The sequence below is a fragment of the Pimephales promelas genome, chromosome 16 (genome assembly GCF_988280905.1).
Source record: "Pimephales promelas chromosome 16, fPimPro1.hap1.1, whole genome shotgun sequence".
Taxonomy (NCBI): Eukaryota; Metazoa; Chordata; class Actinopteri; order Cypriniformes; family Leuciscidae; genus Pimephales; species Pimephales promelas.
The window spans coordinates 80,673-101,546 of record NC_142784.1 but is presented as its reverse complement, the minus strand read 5'-3'; the positions used below and the strand labels follow the sequence as shown (position 1 = coordinate 101,546).

The 20,874-nt window shown below is 43.2% G+C and overlaps 2 protein-coding genes across 5 annotated transcripts in view; both read left to right on the top strand.

Moving 5' to 3' along the window:
- Positions 1-4,193, top strand: part of LOC120471985 (TFIIA-alpha and beta-like factor) — a 34,944-nt gene extending 30,751 nt beyond the window's left edge. Inside the window, exons 7-8 of the mRNA XM_039661940.2 lie at positions 2,251-2,340; positions 3,493-4,193. Of these exons, the coding sequence (XP_039517874.2) occupies positions 2,251-2,340; positions 3,493-3,600 (198 nt within the window). The 3' untranslated portion in view covers positions 3,601-4,193. The remainder of the gene's footprint in view (positions 1-2,250; positions 2,341-3,492) is intronic.
- A 2,620-nt stretch (positions 4,194-6,813) lies between these two features.
- Positions 6,814-20,874, top strand: part of LOC120471990 (von Willebrand factor A domain-containing protein 5A) — a 40,771-nt gene continuing 26,710 nt past the window's right edge. For 2 of the 4 annotated variants that reach the window (XM_089120814.1, XM_089120816.1), the window contains exons 1-4: positions 6,814-6,938; positions 7,305-7,356; positions 10,858-11,060; positions 15,524-15,746. In XM_089120814.1, the coding sequence (XP_088976940.1) occupies positions 7,314-7,356; positions 10,858-11,060; positions 15,524-15,746 (469 nt within the window). In that variant the 5' untranslated portion in view covers positions 6,814-6,938; positions 7,305-7,313. Of the gene's footprint in view, positions 7,002-7,304; positions 7,357-10,857; positions 11,061-15,523; positions 15,747-20,874 lie in introns of all 4 variants that reach the window. The other 2 variants (XM_089120817.1, XM_089120815.1) reach the window with 2 other exon arrangements.

Genomic DNA, 20,874 nt, shown 5'->3' with positions numbered 1-20,874 from the left:
AACCCTCTCAAACAACATGTGGGGATGTAGGGGTTGTCTGATATTTTTTTTTTTTTTAGGTTTTCTGACCCCAAGACTCAACTAATCTCTGCAATTCTCCATCTGTGATCCTTGAAGAGTCTTTGGACACTCAAACTTTCATCCTCACCGTCCATTAAGGCAAAATAGACACACGTCCTCTTCCTGGCAGAATCATAACATCTTTAGTTGATTATAACTTCTTAATTATTGCCCTGATGGTCAAAATGGGGATTTTCAATTCTTTAGCTATTTTCTTACATCCACTTTCTATTTTGTGAAGTTCAACAATCTTTTGATGCACATCAGAACCATGTTCTTTGGTTTTATTCATTGTGATGGATGATTCAGGGAATTGGGCCTTTGTGCTTCCTCATATTTAAACTCCTTGAAACAAGAAGTCATAGCTGGACAATTTCATGTTCCTAGTCACCCTGATGTGCTTAAATTAAATATTAATGGGAATGAACTTCAGAGATATTTTTCTCATAAAAAATTCTAGGGGTGCCAACAATTATGGCCAGAGTGGTTTGGAGAAAAATTTATTTATTTCATAGTGTGATTTACCCCCACTTTCAATTCTTTTGCTTCAATGAAAGGTTAGAATGTTGCCATTTTTTTGAATGGAAGATCAAAAGGATAAACAATGCAGAATTATTTTTTACAGCCAGTTTTCATCATATTTACCAGGGGTGCCATTCATTTTGACCATGACTGTATTCTAAGCCTTCACTTTGAAATTACATGCATAAGTTTTCCTCTTTTACCATTCTACACACACACACACACACACACATTATATATATGTGTAGATAAATCCTTTTTTTTAATTAACCATGCTGTTAATTTCCTATAAGGTATTTGATTGGCTTTGAATGATAAAAATCGTTCCACTCTTTCCAGTTACACTGATTGCTGTCTATTTAAGTGGTGGTTTGAATGTTGATTTTAATGTAACTGTACTGTCCTCAACATCATTTTAGTATATTGACAGTCAGATAAACTCTTCCCTCACACGACTCTGAAGACAGTATGTTTGTTTGTCCACAGTTTTAATGGTCTTGGGTATAGAGTGAAACTACAAACACAACAAATAAACATATTTCAATAATATGCTTACAATTAAACGTGACATTTTTGTAATGTAAATATAATGAATACAAGCACAATCTGGCTAATGCAATAGCCTAATTGAGAATTATTAATTACTCTCTTTAACTGTAACAGTTCACATTTATGCAAGTATTATAAACATCCATGCAAAATCAATAAATACTTACAAGCGATGCTGTTGCAAGGTTTGAGATTACAGCAATATGTGACGATTAACGAGAGCCATGGTTACTGCTGCCCATGGAGCACTCACTACTTCCTGGTTCACGTGAATACCAGAATTCGCAGAATTAAAGAAATGTCAAACTTGCCACTAGGTGGAGCTCTAAACCATAAATAAAGCGAACAGAAAATTTAAAGCAATGAATAACATTAAATAATCACAGGCTTATAACAAATACATCTGTTATCAAATTAAACAAAATATGAAATATTTTACAACAAACTTGTTCCAACACAGTAACAAACAAGGAATCAATACCGAGAAGGCCGAGAAAGCCCGACTGGACAGTGTTTACTGTTTGCCCAGTTAGTGGATGAACACAAGGCCATCCTTTTCTTCAACACATTTCTTCTCCCTCTTCGTCTTTCTGCCATTTTCTCCTCTGCTAAAGAAACTCTCAAGCCTCTTTAAAAAGTCCTCAGCCGTACTCCTAACAATTTTGACCGTAAGACCTCTTTTAAGGGTTAGGATGCTTTCTAAATTACTTTTTTCTTTCCTTGGATTTTTTTCTTTAATTTTAAGAGTAAACGCCCACATTTCTAAGAATTTTCTTAGAGTTTTGTCACTAGTAGCTACCCTTGCATTAAGATTCTTTATGAATATGGGCCATTATCTTTCATATTATTATTATTATTCAGATTTTTCTATTTTTCTCCAAAATAGCTGATCACATAATGGTAAGTATTTGAAAAAATCCTTTAAATGCAGTTAAATCCATAAATTGCTTTTGAATGAATTGAAAGCCCATAATTGATGAATAAAATCAGGTCTCATAAGAGGACGAGCTGGAATATTTCCTCACACACTGATTCTGCCAATCCTCTGCTCATGAAAGTGTGAGTTTAGATGAGCTTCTGTTATGAACGCTTCTGTTTTCTTCTCATCCGTTCTCTCAGGATCCGCTGAACTCTGGAGATGACGTGAGTGATCAAGATATCCCAGAGGTCTTTGACACAGAGAATGTCATCGTTTGCCAGTATGATAAGGTAAAAACTACAGAGGAACTATTTGGGGGGATTTTAAAAAGTTGAAAATCATAAAGATGATGGCTATGTATAAGCTGGCGTCCTTTGAATGATTCTTTACTGTTATGGGTTCATAGATTGGGTTGTCCAAAATAAAAAAAAAACCTGTAGAATTATAAGTGTTGAGTATTAGATCTAAATGTACAGTAGCGTTCAGAAGATGAGATCATTATGTAATAAGTCAATCTTAATTTTACACAATCTTGGTAAAAACAATAAAAAACAAGACTTTTTATAATTCTGCAAATAGGGCTTCACTGAAACATGTTTTTAGTTCACTGATCTGATTCTGATACCCGAATTCTACACATCGGCTAGGGTTACGTTTAGGGTTAGCGCATCGGTTGTCAGTTTTGACTGATTTTGCTTACGGAAATTGTTCAAAAAACATCAGAACAGTTGAACGACAAGTCCAGAGTTTCAAGTGTCGTTCTTAAATGGTTCAGTGTTTTTTAATGAATCGGGAGAATCGAAATGATTCAATGACATGTTTAAAAAGTGGTCACTTGCTTTTTGAACAGTTTGAACGAATCGGTTTAATGAATGATTCTGTTGTTCACATATACATTTTTCAGCCACCTACTGGCAGGTTTAGTTTCATAAAGCATTGCTTAATTGCCAACAATTCTGTATTAAAAATGTTATATTTAAAACTTTAGTTTCATTAAGTTATTGATTAAATGAATGCACTGTAAATGTATTTTGTTAATTAGTAAGATAGATTTTGTTGATTCTGATTTCATTGGATTGGTAACAGCCCTATAGTGGATATTGAAATCATAGTGGATATTTGCCACTGAAAATCTAGTTTATGACTCTGACCGTGAGTGGAAGACATTTTGCCTGAATCCGACATGGTTGAGAATATTAATAAATGCTAATGCCAGGTGTGTGGTTTTGATTATGTGAATGATGTCACCGGCGATGACACTCGTTGTATTGGACAGATGGAGATCTTCCAGTTCAGTTTAACCGTGTAAACGGACTAAATCTACATTAATTTGTATTTTAGTCATTTTAGTTGGCACAAATCTCCCAGTCAAAACTATTTTCAAAGAAATTCTATTTTAATGTTTTAAATTGTTTACTTTTTTGTTTGTTTGTGTTTTATAGATCCACCGTAGCAAAAACCGCTGGAAGTTTTACCTGAAGGATGGTGTGATGTGTTACGGGGGGAAAGACTATGTGTTCTCCAAGGCTGTAGGAGAGGCGGAGTGGTGATGGAGATCATTCACTTTTTCATTTTCCTTATCTTGCATAATAATTACAATTTACACAATCTTCAGATTTTCTTTGTACAAGTTTGGGACATTTAATACTGTATTCTGTGATACAGAAATTAATGTTGGTGCTTATTGAAAAACTTTTTTCAATAGATCTGACAAGATAAATGTAGAGGTGTAGTTTTCATTAAATATGATTACATGTGTTTTGTTGGGTTTGTTATTTTTGAAATGTGGACTTGTTATTGTTTGTTTTCTGCCGTCCGACAGTGATGGACCCGAACACTGTATGTTCTAAAGATGTTTACGTCCACATCAGGAAATCTGCTTGATTTATATTGAACTCGGCAGAATAAAAAAAAATGGAATATTGATTATATTGAATTATACTAATGACTCGACAGTGATTTACTTTCCATAATTATTGTAAGTGTTCTAGATATAATATGGTGTAAATGTCGAAGCTCGTACAGCGTGGAGCTTCAGAGATTGTTTTCATCAATATTGTAACCTTGCATAGCTGCTGCTTTACTGGTATTGACCATGTATGTTTTCTTTATGAAAATAAATTCAAGCAATTAAACTCCGTAATATGTTTCAGTCTCTGCTTAAATATTTTGTCCTTTTTCATTTAGTGTCTTTCATCTCTTCTTCTCTGTCTCCCACTGAAGCCCCTGGGAAGCATTCATGCTTTATAAGGAGAACAAGGACACTGTGGAGGCCATGTTTCTCCTCAGGATCAGCGCTGAGAGAATCAGGATCTCAGCTCAACAAAAGCCTCATGAGCCTGTAGCTGGGAAACTTCAGCTTCAAGAAACCTGTATTAACACTGGGAGATCTGCAGGGAAAGCCCTTCACTGACCCTAACTTCACTACACGTGGACCTCGGGTGAGAATCTGCATGAGCTGCTGTTCAACTGTCTCTGTTTCTCAGCTAGATAAACACTTAGACCAGGTTTAGAGCAACTTCATTCTAAGCTGGCCAAAAAACATGTCGCTCTCTGATTAGTGTGCATTCGTCATCATGGCAATGTTTCGACAGCATTATGCAACATCACAATATTTATCAAGAGTTGCGTAAATGTTTGGCTGATATCTTGCATTGACAACTGCTCTGTAACCCATCAAGCACATTCCAAAGACTTTCAATGGGGTTAAAGGTCAAGACTCTGTGGTGAAAATAATTCCTCATGCGAGTGAATCACTCTTCACTGTTTGAATCCGATGAATCTTTACAACAGATGTTAAAGGGTCTGTAACCCTTATACGCCAGGCCACTTATCAAGACGGTCAGCAAAGTAAACACTAGGCTGTTTGTCATTCACCTGTAATGAAACCAATTTATGTCACCGTTTCAAAATGGATCCCACTAGCCTGGATGCCAGCCCGAACTCCGCCCACAACATTTTTTGGTGGGGAAGTTCGGTCTGGACTCGATCCATTGAGGAGTAATTATGATCAGGCAAGAAATGAACGGGCCAATCAAATTGCCAGGGCGGGCTTTATACGATGATGGACAGATGATCTGCAGGGACGTAATCATCACGTTATCAAAGAGCGCTTGTCGAAGACGACTGCAGCTGGAGAATTGAGATGTATAGATCTCGCTCTCGCGTCTTTTGTAAAATAAATCGACAGTGCATTCATTTTAACAGACGAACAGAGAACTGCGATCAAGGCATTTGTCGATGGGAAAGATATTTTTGGCGTCCTTCGTACATGATTCAGCAAAAGTGTAACTTATCAGCTGACTCTGACGGTCGTTAAGAAGACGGGACGTAATGAAAAGCCTGTGGTCGTTGTGGTTTCTCCTTTGGTCGCACTCATGGAGAAGTAAGGAAAAGAAGCAACACTCGTTATTTAACTTCTAAAATAAATAAAGTTAGGCTACGTTCTGTATTTGAAAACTGCGCTATGCAAAGAAGTTGACGTACTGCGTTGCTCTGATTGGTTGTTGGTCTACCGACTATCCAATTGAGTTCAGAGGTTTTTTTTTCCTGGTTCGGTTACGACACACCTCATAATCAAAGCCCAACGGAGCGATATGAGACTCATATTCTTATTAGAAAATGAGTGTGACGAAGTCAGGCTAGGATCCCACCTATCGGGTACAAAAATGCAACTTTTTAGCAGCTGACTGACGTTAGATTAAGTCATTTTGATATGTGTTCTGAAATGAACACATCCTTCAGGGGCCGCAAAGCCAAAAGCTAAACAGTGCAGCTCGCTGTGTGTGTGTGTGTGTGTGTGTGTGTGTGTGTGTGTGTTTTTAGAACTTCAGTATAAACTGAACATTAGCAGTAAATTAACATTTATTATTGTAAAATATTTGATTCCTGCTGAATCCTACATATTTAATTGTAAATAGTATAGTATCTGAATAAATGAATCTTCCGGATGTCTTCATGTTTCAGTGTTTTACTTCATCTTTCTCGTTCACACCCAGAGCAAACAAAAGCATTCCTCTGACAGAGTCTATTGTTTCTTCATTCTTAGAGCCAACGGGTCTTTATGCATTCTTTGCTCATCATAAAGAGTCATTTTTTTTCTGGGCTTGAAAGGTATAAAGGTTGTGAAAGGTATCTATGAAAGGTAAAGGTTGAAGACTGGGTGTTTTCCTGCTGCTCGTGACAGATGATCACATTAATGATTCGGATCTGATCTATACCCTTCTTCTCCTGAAAGCACGAGTGCTAGCGATGAGGCAAATATGTTTACAATGTAATCACCATCTGCAGGATGTAAAGTGTTCTGGTCTTCATGATAACCCTTTTGTAAAATCCCTTTAACATCCAATATCTGTCACATGAACTTTGAACTCATCACATTAAAGCAGAAGTCACATCAATAGTCTGTTGTCTGTTATTTGACAGTTTATTGCATTTAATACATCTTTGGCATTTTTACCATCTTCACGACTGTTATTTGAAAACTCAATCCATCCAGGTTAACTAGCTGAAATAGTTGCTTTTAATAGGTCTTAAACAACTGTGTTAATAATAACCCAGAACTGATTACACAGTTTTGCTTGGATTACCAGTCCGGTGCTTTAACCAACAACAGCTGAGTCTGAATCTCACACTCTCTAGAGTAGGTACTTCTATAGTATGGGTGTGTGTAGAATGAATGTATTTTTTTTTTTTTTTTTTTTTTTTTTTTTTGTGTAGAATGATTGTAGTCTGTGCATACTACTTTCGCCATGATGTCATTATCACTCGGCCTACAGCGTCATTGCGTCATTCATTCTAACCCTATTCATGAGCGCCTTTTCCTCAAAACTACTGCCTGATTCATTTCCTGCAAGTCATCCGATTCTTCCCGAAACATCTTTACACGGTCAGTCAGAGTCATTTTCATCCTATTTACTGACTGAGGGATCGCTAAAGATTTAAAAAAGCAGTAAGACTTGATTCCTGTTTGTTTACCTTCACTCCCTGTTTACTTTCACTTTGTAATAAGCGAAATGAGATCGTAGAAATTATTGAATCTCTTTTAGTTTCTTATGAACTATTTTTAAAATTCCATCTAGCACCTTTATAATGGTAAAGATTTACTATTCTTTAAATCGTGTGTGTTTACGATATTTCTGTACTGATACTACACGCTTGCAGCAGATGAAATGTAGGCCTAATGTAATAGAGGAATGTCGAATCAGACACATAAAATATAATGTTTATGAAAGCTGATTTGTTTGTTCCTCAGAGAGCCAGAATGGTGAACTGCTGCGGTCTCGTGTCGGAGAAAAATGTCCCAGGTAACGTTAAACTCTCCACTTCCTCATTACAAACAACTCTCTATATTGTTTATAATTCTTAAACCACGGGATTAAATTTGCATTAATTACTATTATTTAAGACAGCATGTTAGAGAATTATTGTGCTGTTTATAAGCTGGTGTGATATGAGAATGTGCTGTCTGTTTCTTTTTTTTTTATTCACACCAAATATGTCTTTACACAGTGGAAATTTAAAAATATGTATCATCTTCAAAGGCAAATAAAATTATATCTCCATTTTAAATGGACAGCATATTTAATTTGTCTGGTAATCTGAAAAGCATTTTTGGGGTCTATAAAAGTTAAATAAACATTTAATGATCTATAAGCCTTTCACATATATCTTCACTTATTAAAACTCTTCTGTCAGTGCACCGTATTAAACAAATGAAGTAAATCACTATATTTCCATTCAAAGGGAAGGAAACTGAAAGGCTTAAAGAGTAACTAAACACTAAACCAACTTTTTTTAGTTAATGATCTGTAAGAATGGATCTTTATTAATACCAGTCATTGATTCGAGTAACTTTTTTGACATTTGTGTTTAAAGTGTTTTATTTCTATAATATATGGTGTAAAAACGTCTTAGTGCTGCCCTCTTCAGGTTGAACGGTGGCTACTGCAGTTGAATTTTCCTAATGGATGTTCTGCACTTCGTGACGTACGCACGTTTCTGCTCACCACGCTCTTGGTACGAGCTACGCTCTTGGCAGTATAAAAAACAGCTTGTTTCGTCAAAACCAGTCAGTAGTTTTGACCCACACCGGCCCAAACTACCCAATCTGAGCCCACTGCCTGTTTCTGAGGGAGTGGTTTCATAGACTCAGGAAGTCGACCGGTCGTTCAGGGGACAGAGGAGAGCGCGGCTGACAATAAAGCTGAAGTTTATGAAAAATCACCCCCGCCATCTTCATCACCCCCGCCATCTTCGTCACCCCCGCCATCTTCGTCACCCCCGCCATCTTCGTCACCCCCGCCATCTTCGTCACCCCCGCCATCTTCGTCACTCTTCGTCACTCCCGCCATCTTCGTCACTCTTCGTCACTCCCGCCATCTTCGTCACCCCCGCCATCTTCGTCACTCTTCGTCACTCCCGCCATCTTCGTCACCCCCGCCATCTTCGTCACTCTTTGTCACCCCCGCCATCTTCGTCACTCCCGCCATCTTCGTCACTCCCGCCATCTTCGTCACTCCCGCCATCTTCGTCACTCCCGCCATCTTCGTCACTCCCGCCATCTTCGTCACTCCCGCCATCTTCGTCACCCCCGCCATCTTCGTCACCCCCGCCATCTTCGTCACCCCCGCCATCTTCGTCACCCCCGCCATCTTCGTCACCCCCGCCATCTTCGTCACCCCCGCCATCTCATCTTCGTCACCCCCGCCATCTTCGTCACCCCCGCCATCTTCGTCACCCCCGCCATCTTCGTCACTCCCGCCATCTTCGTCACCCCCGCCATCTTCGTCACCCCCGCCATCTTCGTCACCCCCGCCATCTTCGTCACCCCCGCCATCTTCGTCACCCCCGCCATCTTCGTCACCCCCGCCATCTTCGTCACCCCCGCCATCTTCGTCACCCCCGCCATCTTCGTCACCCCCGCCATCTTCGTCACCCCCGCCATCTTCGTCACTCTTCGTCACTCCCGCCATCTTCTTCACTCCCGCCATCTTCATCACTCCCGCCATCTTCTTCACTCCCGCCATATTCATCACTCCCTCCATCCTGCAGTGGCATTAGGGCACCCATAACTCCGCTGGGCCGTGAGTAGGTAGTGCGGTAGGGTTAGGGTTAAGGCGAGGATGGTGCAGACCTCATTCCCATGCCGTTGTCTCTGGGGCCCCCTGCTGCTCCGAGATCTGTACAGCTTAGCCTGGAACCTCAAGGGACCAGTTACCATGTGTGCCATGGGCAGGCGTGTTGGAGATCTTGGCAGTGGCAGGGCTAAAGACTGCGACCAAATGGTCGCATTTTGCGACCAAAATTTGAGAGTGTGCGACTGAATTTTACATCCAGTCGCACATGTGCGACCAGTAAATTTGCCACACGTTAAAAGCGTGGAAGGAGCGCGTCAATGAATCCGTGACAAGAATAGCGCGCGTAAACGTCTGTGGGAAGGAGACGGAGACAAATATCACAACCTGATGTGCGTCTGAGCAATCAGCGATCTATCGACTCGTTAGTCGTTACCTAGCAGCGAATGCAAACAAAATAAAAGTGGAACGAAAATATGCCACTCATATTTGATTAGGACCGTGGAGCAGCAGCAGCGACTTGAACCATTGACATAAAATAAAGCCCCGAACTTGCCAGTCGCGGGCCGATCTCGCTCACGCAACACTGTTGCTAGGAGATCCAGTGAAGAAATCAATTGAATTTGAATAACTCAGAATTAATAACATCAACACCACGAGATCCAGTGAGAAACACTCCGATTCGGCGCAGAGTTCTGTTATAAACCATATCAGATCAAACAGCGCTGACGTGGACACCAGGAGAAACACTAATAGAAGGCTTTCAGTCCACAAATCAGCCTAACAGAACCATGGATTTAGGTTAATGTAGCCTAGTAAGTTAACTCTAACCATAAATATGATAATGTGTAAGAAATAGTCAAATGCTTACAAATAGCCTACTACTACACATCTTTTCCCAGCACTTCAATAATATCAATAAAAATGTTTTATTTTTTTGTATTTTTTTATGTGATTACCAACACTTTTTTTTTTAAGATTGTCCTAAAACGAAAAATTTTAAGATGTTGGAAAACTCTTATTTAAACACTTAAAAAATAATAATAATACCATTATAAACAGGATGTTTATTGGCTATTTTCAAAAATACATATTTTCACTACTTTTATTAATTAATATTAAGACATTATAAATGATAATAACTAAAGTTAATTTCATCTACACCCTAAATTAAGCTTAGTGATTTATTGTCAGCCCTAGTGCTACCAGAATTAATTTTTTTTATTTTTTTATTTTTTGTAGTAGAACACGCTGTGAGTTCTCATTTGAGGTGATGCTGCCCTCAACTTTGAGTCTGGAGCCCTCTGAACTTAAAATAAAACAGCATATCATAATGTTAAGTCTATTTATTATTAAAGAATTTGTCAGTATTACAGTTATTTTGGGGGAAATGTGAATAATTTCATTGCAAGCTGATTTAAGGTGTGCCCCTAAATTTTCTGCTTGCGCTCCTAAAATTTTCAGTCAGGGGCAACAGCGCTCCTAGTCAAAACAGTTAGTCTGGTGTGTGTCAGTTCCTCTGATGTGTGTGTGTGTGTCAGTTCCTCTGATGTGTGTGTGTGTGTGTGTCAGTTCCTCTGATGTGTGTGTGTGTGTGTGTCTCAGTTCCTCTGATGTGTGTGTGTATGTCAGTTCCTCTGATGTGTGTTTCTCTTCTCTCAGTTCCTCTGATGTGTGTGTGTGTGTGTGTGTGTATGTCAGTTCCTCTGATGTGTGTTTCTCTTCTCTCAGTTCCTCTGAAGAGCATCTCGGTGGAGCTGCAGGTTCGGGATCACGGGGTCTCCGTCAGCTCCAGTCTTCAGTATGTGAACGAGGAGGACGGAGCGCTGGAGGCCGTGTTCGTGTTCCCGCTGCCGGCCGACGCCGCCGTCTGCCACTTCAGCGCCCGGATCGAGGAGCAGGAGATTGTGGCGGAGCTGCGGGACAAGCAGAGCGTGAGTCTCCACACCCGAGGGACAGATTCAGATACACATGATGGATATCTGCGAAAATGTCATTATGTGATCAGTCTCAGTTTGCCAGACAGATGCTGGAGTTCAGTTCAATGGCTCAACACACACATCTGTCACTTTCAAACAAGCCTAGGAAATCTAAGCAAAGTTTTATACATGAGAATCTGTGGTTTTCTTAGATTTTTTAAATTTGTTCAAGTTATCTTCTACCGAAACCCACTTAATTCTGGAGAGACTGTGCTAATGCTGAATTTTGCCATGAATGCTCTTCTCTCCTTGATTGTGAAATCTGCAATACATCTCACTGGTTTCAGCTTTGCTGTAGTGTCCTCTATAGTTTAGGAGGCCCCCATGTGACCCTTTAGATTAGATTTTTTCCCACAGATTTGGAAAGGGCCAGTCAAAGGTCTTATGAGGCTTTTGCAGCATCATGATTTACCTGAAATACAGCAATATTAATCAAAAGATGGCACTAAACCCGAAGGGGCGGGGCTAGGGGTGTGGCCACCAGTGACAAAGCTTGCCCCCCCCCCCCCCCTTACAACTCTTTATTATCTTGACCAGAATTGAGTTTTAGCCGGAGAACTGTTTGTTTTCGACCAGCACACGGGAGACTCTTCAGTGCAGATCAGCCAGGAGGAGCAGTTTCCCCCGACAAATCTCTGAACAGTTGCCTACTTAAACATTTTTAATGTTTTTATTACATTAATGAACTGCCATCAAATGTATATGCTGCTATCTGAGCTCACAACATTAGGCACAATTTAAATGTTACTTTTTAATCCGTAATTGATCTGTTAAGTCCTGTTCATTTGTACTCAAAAACAGACGCCATTTTGCATTAGTTGCCAAGTACAAATGGAAATGGATCGCATTTAACTGTGTATAAAATTACAGATTTTAAATTCTGGATTTGTTTTATGTTCTGCCACTTTCATCGTATTTACTTTGTTGCACATGAGGATCCAAACGATTTTTTTCCCTTTGTAATGAGTTTAAGTATGATTAGAATTGTTGCTGTTCATTTATTTTGGCAACTAATTGAATGTTAAACATTCAGTGTTTAATTTTTCATGTGAAAGTTTTTGAAAAAGATCAACACACGTTGTTGAGTCTGACTTTCAAGAGCGATGGAACCGTTAGAGCGAGCTGGCAATGAAAGTGAAATCTTACACACTCCAGTCGGCGTTTAGTCATGGGTGTGGAAGTATTGGGGCTTCAGGAACACAGATGGAGCAGTGGTAAGAGATGTCGCCGTTTGCAAAGAAGACTGCTATGGTGTAATACATGCATTATGTTAATAAAATACTCGGCCGACGTGAGCGAACGTCCCGAGGCCAGTGGTCTGAGTGATAATGAACGTCACCTGTGAGACGAACCGGTCTCGCATCTCTCACGGAGGAGCAGAAGCATAAAAAGAGGAGCGATGAGCTGAAGATCGAGAGACCGCTGCGTCTCACGGGTGACGTTCATTAACACTCACGCCACCGGCCTCACGCCATTCTCGCACATCGCCCGCGTCCTGCTCGCCACAAATGCTGTTTCTGTATTCGCAATAAAAGGATATTTATTTATTTTTATTTAAACTTAATAGATATCATGTAAAAATATCTAGAATGAATCTAATTGTAATGCGGCAAATTCTGAAGTATCCTCAAGTCACCTTTATTTATATAGCGCTTTTCACAATACAGATTGTATCAAAGCAGCTTCACGATAACATGAAAATAGTATAATACAGTTCAATAATATTGTTGAATATTAAATGTCCCCAACTAAGCAAGCCAAAAGCCAAGGCAACAGTGGCAAGGAACCAAAACTCCATCAGGGACTGAATGGAGAAAAACACCTCGGGAGAACCCAGGCTCAGTCGGGGTTAGTTCTCTTCTGGCCAACGGAGGAACAGTGATTACAAAACAAATTGGATCGAAACATTAAGAGAATTTGTCCATTTCCATCTGTTTGGAAGTCGAAATAATCACGGCGGTTTGAATCACTAACCCTAACCCTTGTTCCGCATTTATCAATGAGAGCATATGGCGTAATTTAGATATATTTTTAAGATGGAAAAATGCGGTTCTACAGATACTAGACACTTTCAAATGAGAGATTGGTATCAAAGAGCACACACACACACACACACACACAGGTTCTTAACCGAGGACAAAGACTTAACAGAGCAGCCATCGAGTGTTAGACAGTATTCTAGGCTGTTATGTGTGGAAGTTTTTTGTCCAATAATTATAATCTCTGTTTTTTTCAGAATTTAGTCGTAGGAAATTACTAGTCATCCAATTTTTATATCAGCTATGCATTCCGTTAGTTTTATGAATTGGTAAGTTTTGTTAGGTTTTGGAGAAATATACAGCTAAGTATCATCAGCATAACAGTGAAAGCTAATTCCATGTTTCCTAATGATATCTCCTAATGGCAGCATGTACAGAGCGAACAGCAGCGGTCCTAGTACTGAGCCTTGTGGGACACCATACTGAACTTGTGATCGATAAGACATCTCTTCATTTACTGCTACAAACTGATAACGGTCAGATAAGCGTGATTTAACCCATGCTAATGCAGATCCACAAATGCCAACATAGTTTTCTAGTCTATTTAAAAGAATGTTGTGGTCGATTGTGTCGAATGCAGCACTAAGATCAAGAAACACTAATAGAGAGATACAACCACGGTCGGATGATAAGAGCAGATCATGTGTGACTCTAATGAGAGCTGTCTAGGTACTATGGTACGGTCTAAATCCTGACTGGAAATCCTCACAGATATCATTTCTTTCAAGAAAGGAACACAGTTGTGAGGATACTGCTTTTTCCAGTATCTTTGCTGGAATTAATGATATTAAGAAGAGGATCTATGACCTCCGGAAGCATCTCTTTCAGTAGTTTAGTCGGTATAGGGTCTAGCATACAAGTTGTTGATTTAGATGAATTAACGAGCTTGCAAAATTATTCCTCCCCTATAGCAGCAAATGAACCAAATCTTTCCTCAGGGAGACAACAATGCAGCCCCTGATGCGATACTGTAGTAGACAGTTGCATAGTTATAATTTTGTCCCTGATATTATCAATCTTATAAGTGAAGAAATTCATAAAGTCATTACTGCTGTGATGCTTGGACACTTCTGGGCTTGAAGCCAGGGAGCAGAGGGGGTGCGTGTTGTGTCAGTTTGAGCTTACCTGGTATGTGTTACTGTTTTGTTCATCTGCAATAAAAAACAAACAAAAAAAACAATACTGTATGATTAAAAAAAGAGGAGTCAGTTTGAGGTTAAAAGTGATGATGAAGTGGTCTGAGGTGTGCAGTAGAGTAACTAACGTGTTGTCCGTGCAGCAGCAGCATGTGTAGACACGGTCCAGTTGGTGACCTGATTTGTGAGTAGCCGTACTAGACACTCGCTTGAGGTCAAATGAGGCCAGTAGAGTGTTGAAGTCCGCAGCCTGGGTTTATCAAGCTGGATGTTGAAGTCACGAGTAGGACCAGAGGAGGGCCGTCCACAGGGTAGTTTAAGACTAACACGTCTAATTCTAAGAAGTTACCCAGTTGACCTGGGGTACGATAAACAACTACAAGGTGGATTTTAATTGGGTTAGTAATTACTAACAACAGTAATAACTGTTGCCAGTTAGAGATGGGAAAGGATTACATTTCCATTCATTTGAGAAGTAGACCAGTACCTCCACCGCTCCCAGTTGGGTGAGGGCACTAAGGGGTGTGGGAAAAGTGAAATGAATGGAGAGTGCTGCAGGAGTGGCAGTGTCCTCAGGTTTGATCCAGGTCTCATTTAGGGCCATGAGGTTGAGACTTTGATGAGTAGCAATAGATGAAATAAAGTCTGCTTAGTTTACAGCAGATTGGTAGTTCCAGAATGGAGATTAAGTAGTAGAGGACATAGGGATAATATGCAGATTGTAGGGATTGTGCTGCCTCCAATGTACAGAGCGCGATTTATTTGGCAGTAATATAAAAGATTTGAAAGCACATGGTGAATTCAGTTCACTAAAACAAACAAATGAGAACAAGCTGTACAGAAAGGAAAGAAATGGGGGGAAAAGCAATACTGTGATTTGTCGGTGTCTTTGCTCGGTGGAGTCGCGCAGGTGGAGTCGCTGGTCTTTACACTCTTCGCTCTTCATACGATGAGGGCTTCACACAAGGGCTGCCTAACCACTAACCAATTATATACATGCCTAATACTGTGTTAATGAATAGAGCAGGCCACGCCCTAATACTTTGCAAAGTGAAACTCAAAAGCCACGCAAGATGTGCGACAAACAAACAAACAAGACTTCAGCACGTGTTTTACCACGGTACACCCAGCAAACAAAACAAAGTTTCCTAGCAACAAAGAACCATGTTAAAATATAGTGAGAAAAGCAAACACTCACGAGCTGATGTGTTCTCCTGTTGCTTGACCGCTTCTTCTCTTGCAGGCACGGGATCAGTACGATGATGCTGTGAGTTCGGGTCAGCAGGCGTTTCTGCTGGAAGAGAGCGATGAGAGTTCAGATGTCTTCAAACTGAGTGTCGGGTGTTTGTCTCCGGGTCAGAGCGCCGTCATCAACATCGTCTATGTGATGGAGCTCAGCGTTCAGGCCGACCACGCACTGCGCTTCTGTCTACCGGCCGTACTCAACCCCAGATACACACCCACAGGTGCGGTTTAACCCCAGATACACACCCACAGGTGCAGTTTAACCCCAGATACACACCCACAGGTGCGGTTCAACCCCAGATACACACCCACAGGTGCAGTTCAACCCCAGATACACACCCACAGGTGCGGTTTAACCCCAGATACACACCCACAGGTGCAGTTTAACCCCAGATACACACCCACAGGTGCAGTTCAACCCCAGATACACACCCACAGGTGCAGTTCAACCCCAGATACACACCCACAGGTGCAGTTTAACCCCAGATACACACCCACAGGTGCAGTTTAACCCCAGATACACACCCACAGGTGCGGTTCAACCCCAGATACACACCCACAGGTGCAGTTTAACCCCAGATACACACCCACAGGTGCGGTTTAACCCCAGATACACACCCACAGGTGCGGTTTAACCCCAGATACACATCCACAGGTGCAGTTCAACCCCAGATACACACCCACAGGTGCAGTTCAACCCCAGATACACACCCACAGGTGCAGTTTAACCCCAGATACACACCCTCAGGTGCAGTTTAACCCCAGATACACACCCACAGGTGCAGTTTAACCCCAGATACACACCCACAGGTGCGGTTTAACCCCAGATACACACCCACAGGTGCAGTTTAACACCAGATACACACCCACAGGTGCAGTTTAACACCAGATACACACCCTCAGGTGCAGTTTAACCCCAGATACACACCCACAGGTGCAGTTTAACCCCAGATACACACCCACAGGTGCGGTTTAACCCCAGATACACACCCACAGGTGCGGTTTAACCCCAGATACACACCCACAGGTGCAGTTTAACCCCAGATACACACCCACAGGTGCAGTTTAACCCCAGATACACACCCACAGGTGCAGTTTAACCCCAGATACACACCCACAGGTGCAGTTCAACCCCAGATACACACCCACAGGTGCAGTTCAACCCCAGATACACACCCACAGGTGCAGTTTAACCCCAGATACACACCCTCAGGTGCAGTTTAACCCCAGATACACACCCACAGGTGCAGTTTAACCCCAGATACACACCCTCAGGTGCAGTTTAACCCCAGATACACACCCACAGGTGCAGTTTAACCCCAGATACACACCCACAGGTGCAGTTTAACCCCAGATACACACCCACAGGTGCAGTTTAACCCCAGATACACACCCACAGGTGCAGTTTAACCCCAGATACACACCCTCAGGTGCAGTTTAACCCCAGATACACACCCACAGGTGCAGTTTAACCCCAGATACACACCCACAGGTGCAGTTCAACCCCAGATACACACCCACAGGTGCAGTTCAACCCCAGATACACACCCACAGGTGCAGTTTAACCCCAGATACACACCCACAGGTGCAGTTTAACCCCAGATACACACCCACAGGTGCAGTTTAACCCCAGATACACACCCACAGGTGCAGTTCAACCCCAGATACACACCCACAGGTGCAGTTCAACCCCAGATACACACCCTCAGGTGCAGTTTAACCCCAGATACACACCCTCAGGTGCAGTTCAACCCCAGATACACACCCACAGGTGCAGTTCAACCCCAGATACACACCCACAGGTGCAGTTTAACCCCAGATACACACCCACAGGTGCAGTTTAACCCCAGATACACACCCACAGGTGCAGTTTAACCCCAGATACACACCCACAGGTGCAGTTTAACCCCAGATACACACCCTCAGGTGCAGTTCAACCCCAGATACACACCCACAGGTGCAGTTTAACCCCAGATACACACCCACAGGTGCAGTTTAACCCCAGATACACACCCACAGGTGCAGTTTAACCCCAGATACACACCCACAGGTGCGGTTTAACCCCAGATACACATCCACAGGTGCAGTTCAACCCCAGATACACACCCACAGGTGCAGTTCAACCCCAGATACACACCCACAGGTGCAGTTTAACCCCAGATACACACCCTCAGGTGCAGTTTAACCCCAGATACACACCCACAGGTGCAGTTTAACCCCAGATACACACCCACAGGTGCGGTTTAACCCCAGATACACACCCACAGGTGCAGTTTAACACCAGATACACACCCACAGGTGCAGTTTAACACCAGATACACACCCTCAGGTGCAGTTTAACCCCAGATACACACCCACAGGTGCAGTTTAACCCCAGATACACACCCACAGGTGCGGTTTAACCCCAGATACACACCCACAGGTGCGGTTTAACCCCAGATACACACCCACAGGTGCAGTTTAACCCCAGATACACACCCACAGGTGCAGTTTAACCCCAGATACACACCCACAGGTGCAGTTTAACCCCAGATACACACCCACAGGTGCAGTTCAACCCCAGATACACACCCACAGGTGCAGTTTAACCCCAGATACACACCCACAGGTGCAGTTTAACCCCAGATACACACCCACAGGTGCGGTTTAACCCCAGATACACACCCACAGGTGCAGTTTAACCCCAGATACACACCCACAGGTGCAGTTTAACCCCAGATACACACCCACATGTGCAGTTTAACCCCAGATACACACCCACAGGTGCAGTTTAACCCCAGATACACACCCACAGGTGCAGTTTAACCCCAGATACACACCCACAGGTGCGGTTTAACCCCAGATACACACCCTCAGGTGCAGTTCAACCCCAGATACACACCCTCAGGTGCAGTTTAACCCCAGATACACACCCACAGGTGCAGTTTAACCCCAGATACACACCCACAGGTGCAGTTCAACCCCAGATACACACCCACAGGTGCAGTTCAACCCCAGATACACACCCACAGGTGCAGTTTAACCCCAGATACACACCCACAGGTGCAGTTTAACCCCAGATACACACCCACAGGTGCAGTTTAACCCCAGATACACACCCACAGGTGCAGTTCAACCCCAGATACACACCCACAGGTGCAGTTCAACCCCAGATACACACCCTCAGGTGCAGTTTAACCCCAGATACACACCCTCAGGTGCAGTTCAACCCCAGATACACACCCACAGGTGCAGTTTAACCCCAGATACACACCCACAGGTGCAGTTCAACCCCAGATACACACCCTCAGGTGCAGTTCAACCCCAGATACACACCCACAGGTGCAGTTTAACCCCAGATACACACCCACAGGTGCAGTTTAACCCCAGATACACACCCACAGGTGCAGTTTAACCCCAGATACACACCCACAGGTGCAGTTTAACCCCAGATACACACCCACAGGTGCAGTTTAACCCCAGATACACACCCACAGGTGCGGTTTAACCCCAGATACACACCCTCAGGTGCAGTTCAACCCCAGATACACACCCACAGGTGCAGTTTAACCCCAGATACACACCCACAGGTGCAGTTTAACCCCAGATACACACCCACAGGTGCAGTTTAACCCCAGATACACACCCACAGGTGCGGTTTAACCCCAGATACACACCCACAGGTGCAGTTTAACCCCAGATACACACCCACAGGTGCAGTTTAACCCCAGATACACACCCACAGGTGCAGTTTAACCCCAGATACACATCCACAGGTGCAGTTCAACCCCAGATACACACCCACAGGTGCAGTTCAACCCCAGATACACACCCACAGGTGCAGTTTAACCCCAGATACACACCCACAGGTGCAGTTTAACCCCAGATACACACCCACAGGTGCAGTTTAACCCCAGATACACATCCACAGGTGCAGTTTAACCCCAGATACACACCCACAGGTGCAGTTTAACCCCAGATACACACCCACAGGTGCAGTTTAACCCCAGATACACACCCTCAGGTGCAGTTCAACCCCAGATACACACCCACAGGTGCAGTTTAACCCCAGATACACACCCACAGGTGCAGTTTAACCCCAGATACACACCCACAGGTGCAGTTTAACCCCAGATACACACCCACAGGTGCAGTTTAACCCCAGATACACACCCTCAGGTGCAGTTCAACCCCAGATACACACCCACAGGTGCAGTTTAACCCCAGATACACACCCACAGGTGCAGTTTAACCCCAGATACACACCCACAGGTGCAGTTTAACCCCAGATACACACCCACAGGTGCGGTTTAACCCCAGATACACACCCACAGGTGCGGTTCAACCCCAGATACACACCCACAGGTGCAGTTTAACCCCAGATACACACCCACAGGTGCAGTTTAACCCCAGATACACACCCACAGGTGCAGTTTAACCCCAGATACACACCCACAGGTGCAGTTCAACCCCAGATACACACCCACAGGTGCAGTTTAACCCCAGATACACACCCACAGGTGCAGTTTAACCCCAGATACACACCCACAGGTGCAGTTTAACCCCAGATACACACCCACAGGTGCAGTTTAACCCCAGATACACACCCTCAGGTGCAGTTTAACCCCAGATACACACCCACAGGTGCAGTTTAACCCCAGATACACACCCACAGGTGCAGTTTAACCCCAGATACACACCCACAGGTGCGGTTTAACCCCAGATACACACCCACAGGTGCGGTTTAACCCCAGATACACACCCTCAGGTGCAGTTTAACCCCAGATACACACCCACAGGTGCAGTTTAACCCCAGATACACACCCACAGGTGCAGTTTAACCCCAGATACACACCCACAGGTGCGGTTTAACCCCAGATACACACCCACAGGTGCGGTTTAACCCCAGATACACACCCACAGGTGCAGTTCAACCCCAGATACACACCCACAGGTGCAGTTCAACCCCAGATACACACCCTCAGGTGCAGTTTAACCCCAGATACACACCCACAGGTGCAGTTTAACCCCAGATACACACCCACATGTGCGGTTTAACCCCAGATACACACCCTCAGGTGCAGTTTAACCCCAGATACACACCCTCAGGTGCAGTTTAACCCCAGATACACACCCACAGGTGCAGTTTAACCCCAGATACACACCCACAGGTGCAGTTTAACCCCAGATACACACCCACAGGTGCAGTTTAACCCCAGATACACACCCACAGGTGCAGTTTAACCCCAGATACACACCCACAGGTGCAGTTTAACCCCAGATACACACCCACAGGTGCAGTTTAACCCCAGATACACACCCACAGGTGCGGTTTAACCCCAGATACACACCCACAGGTGCAGTTTAACA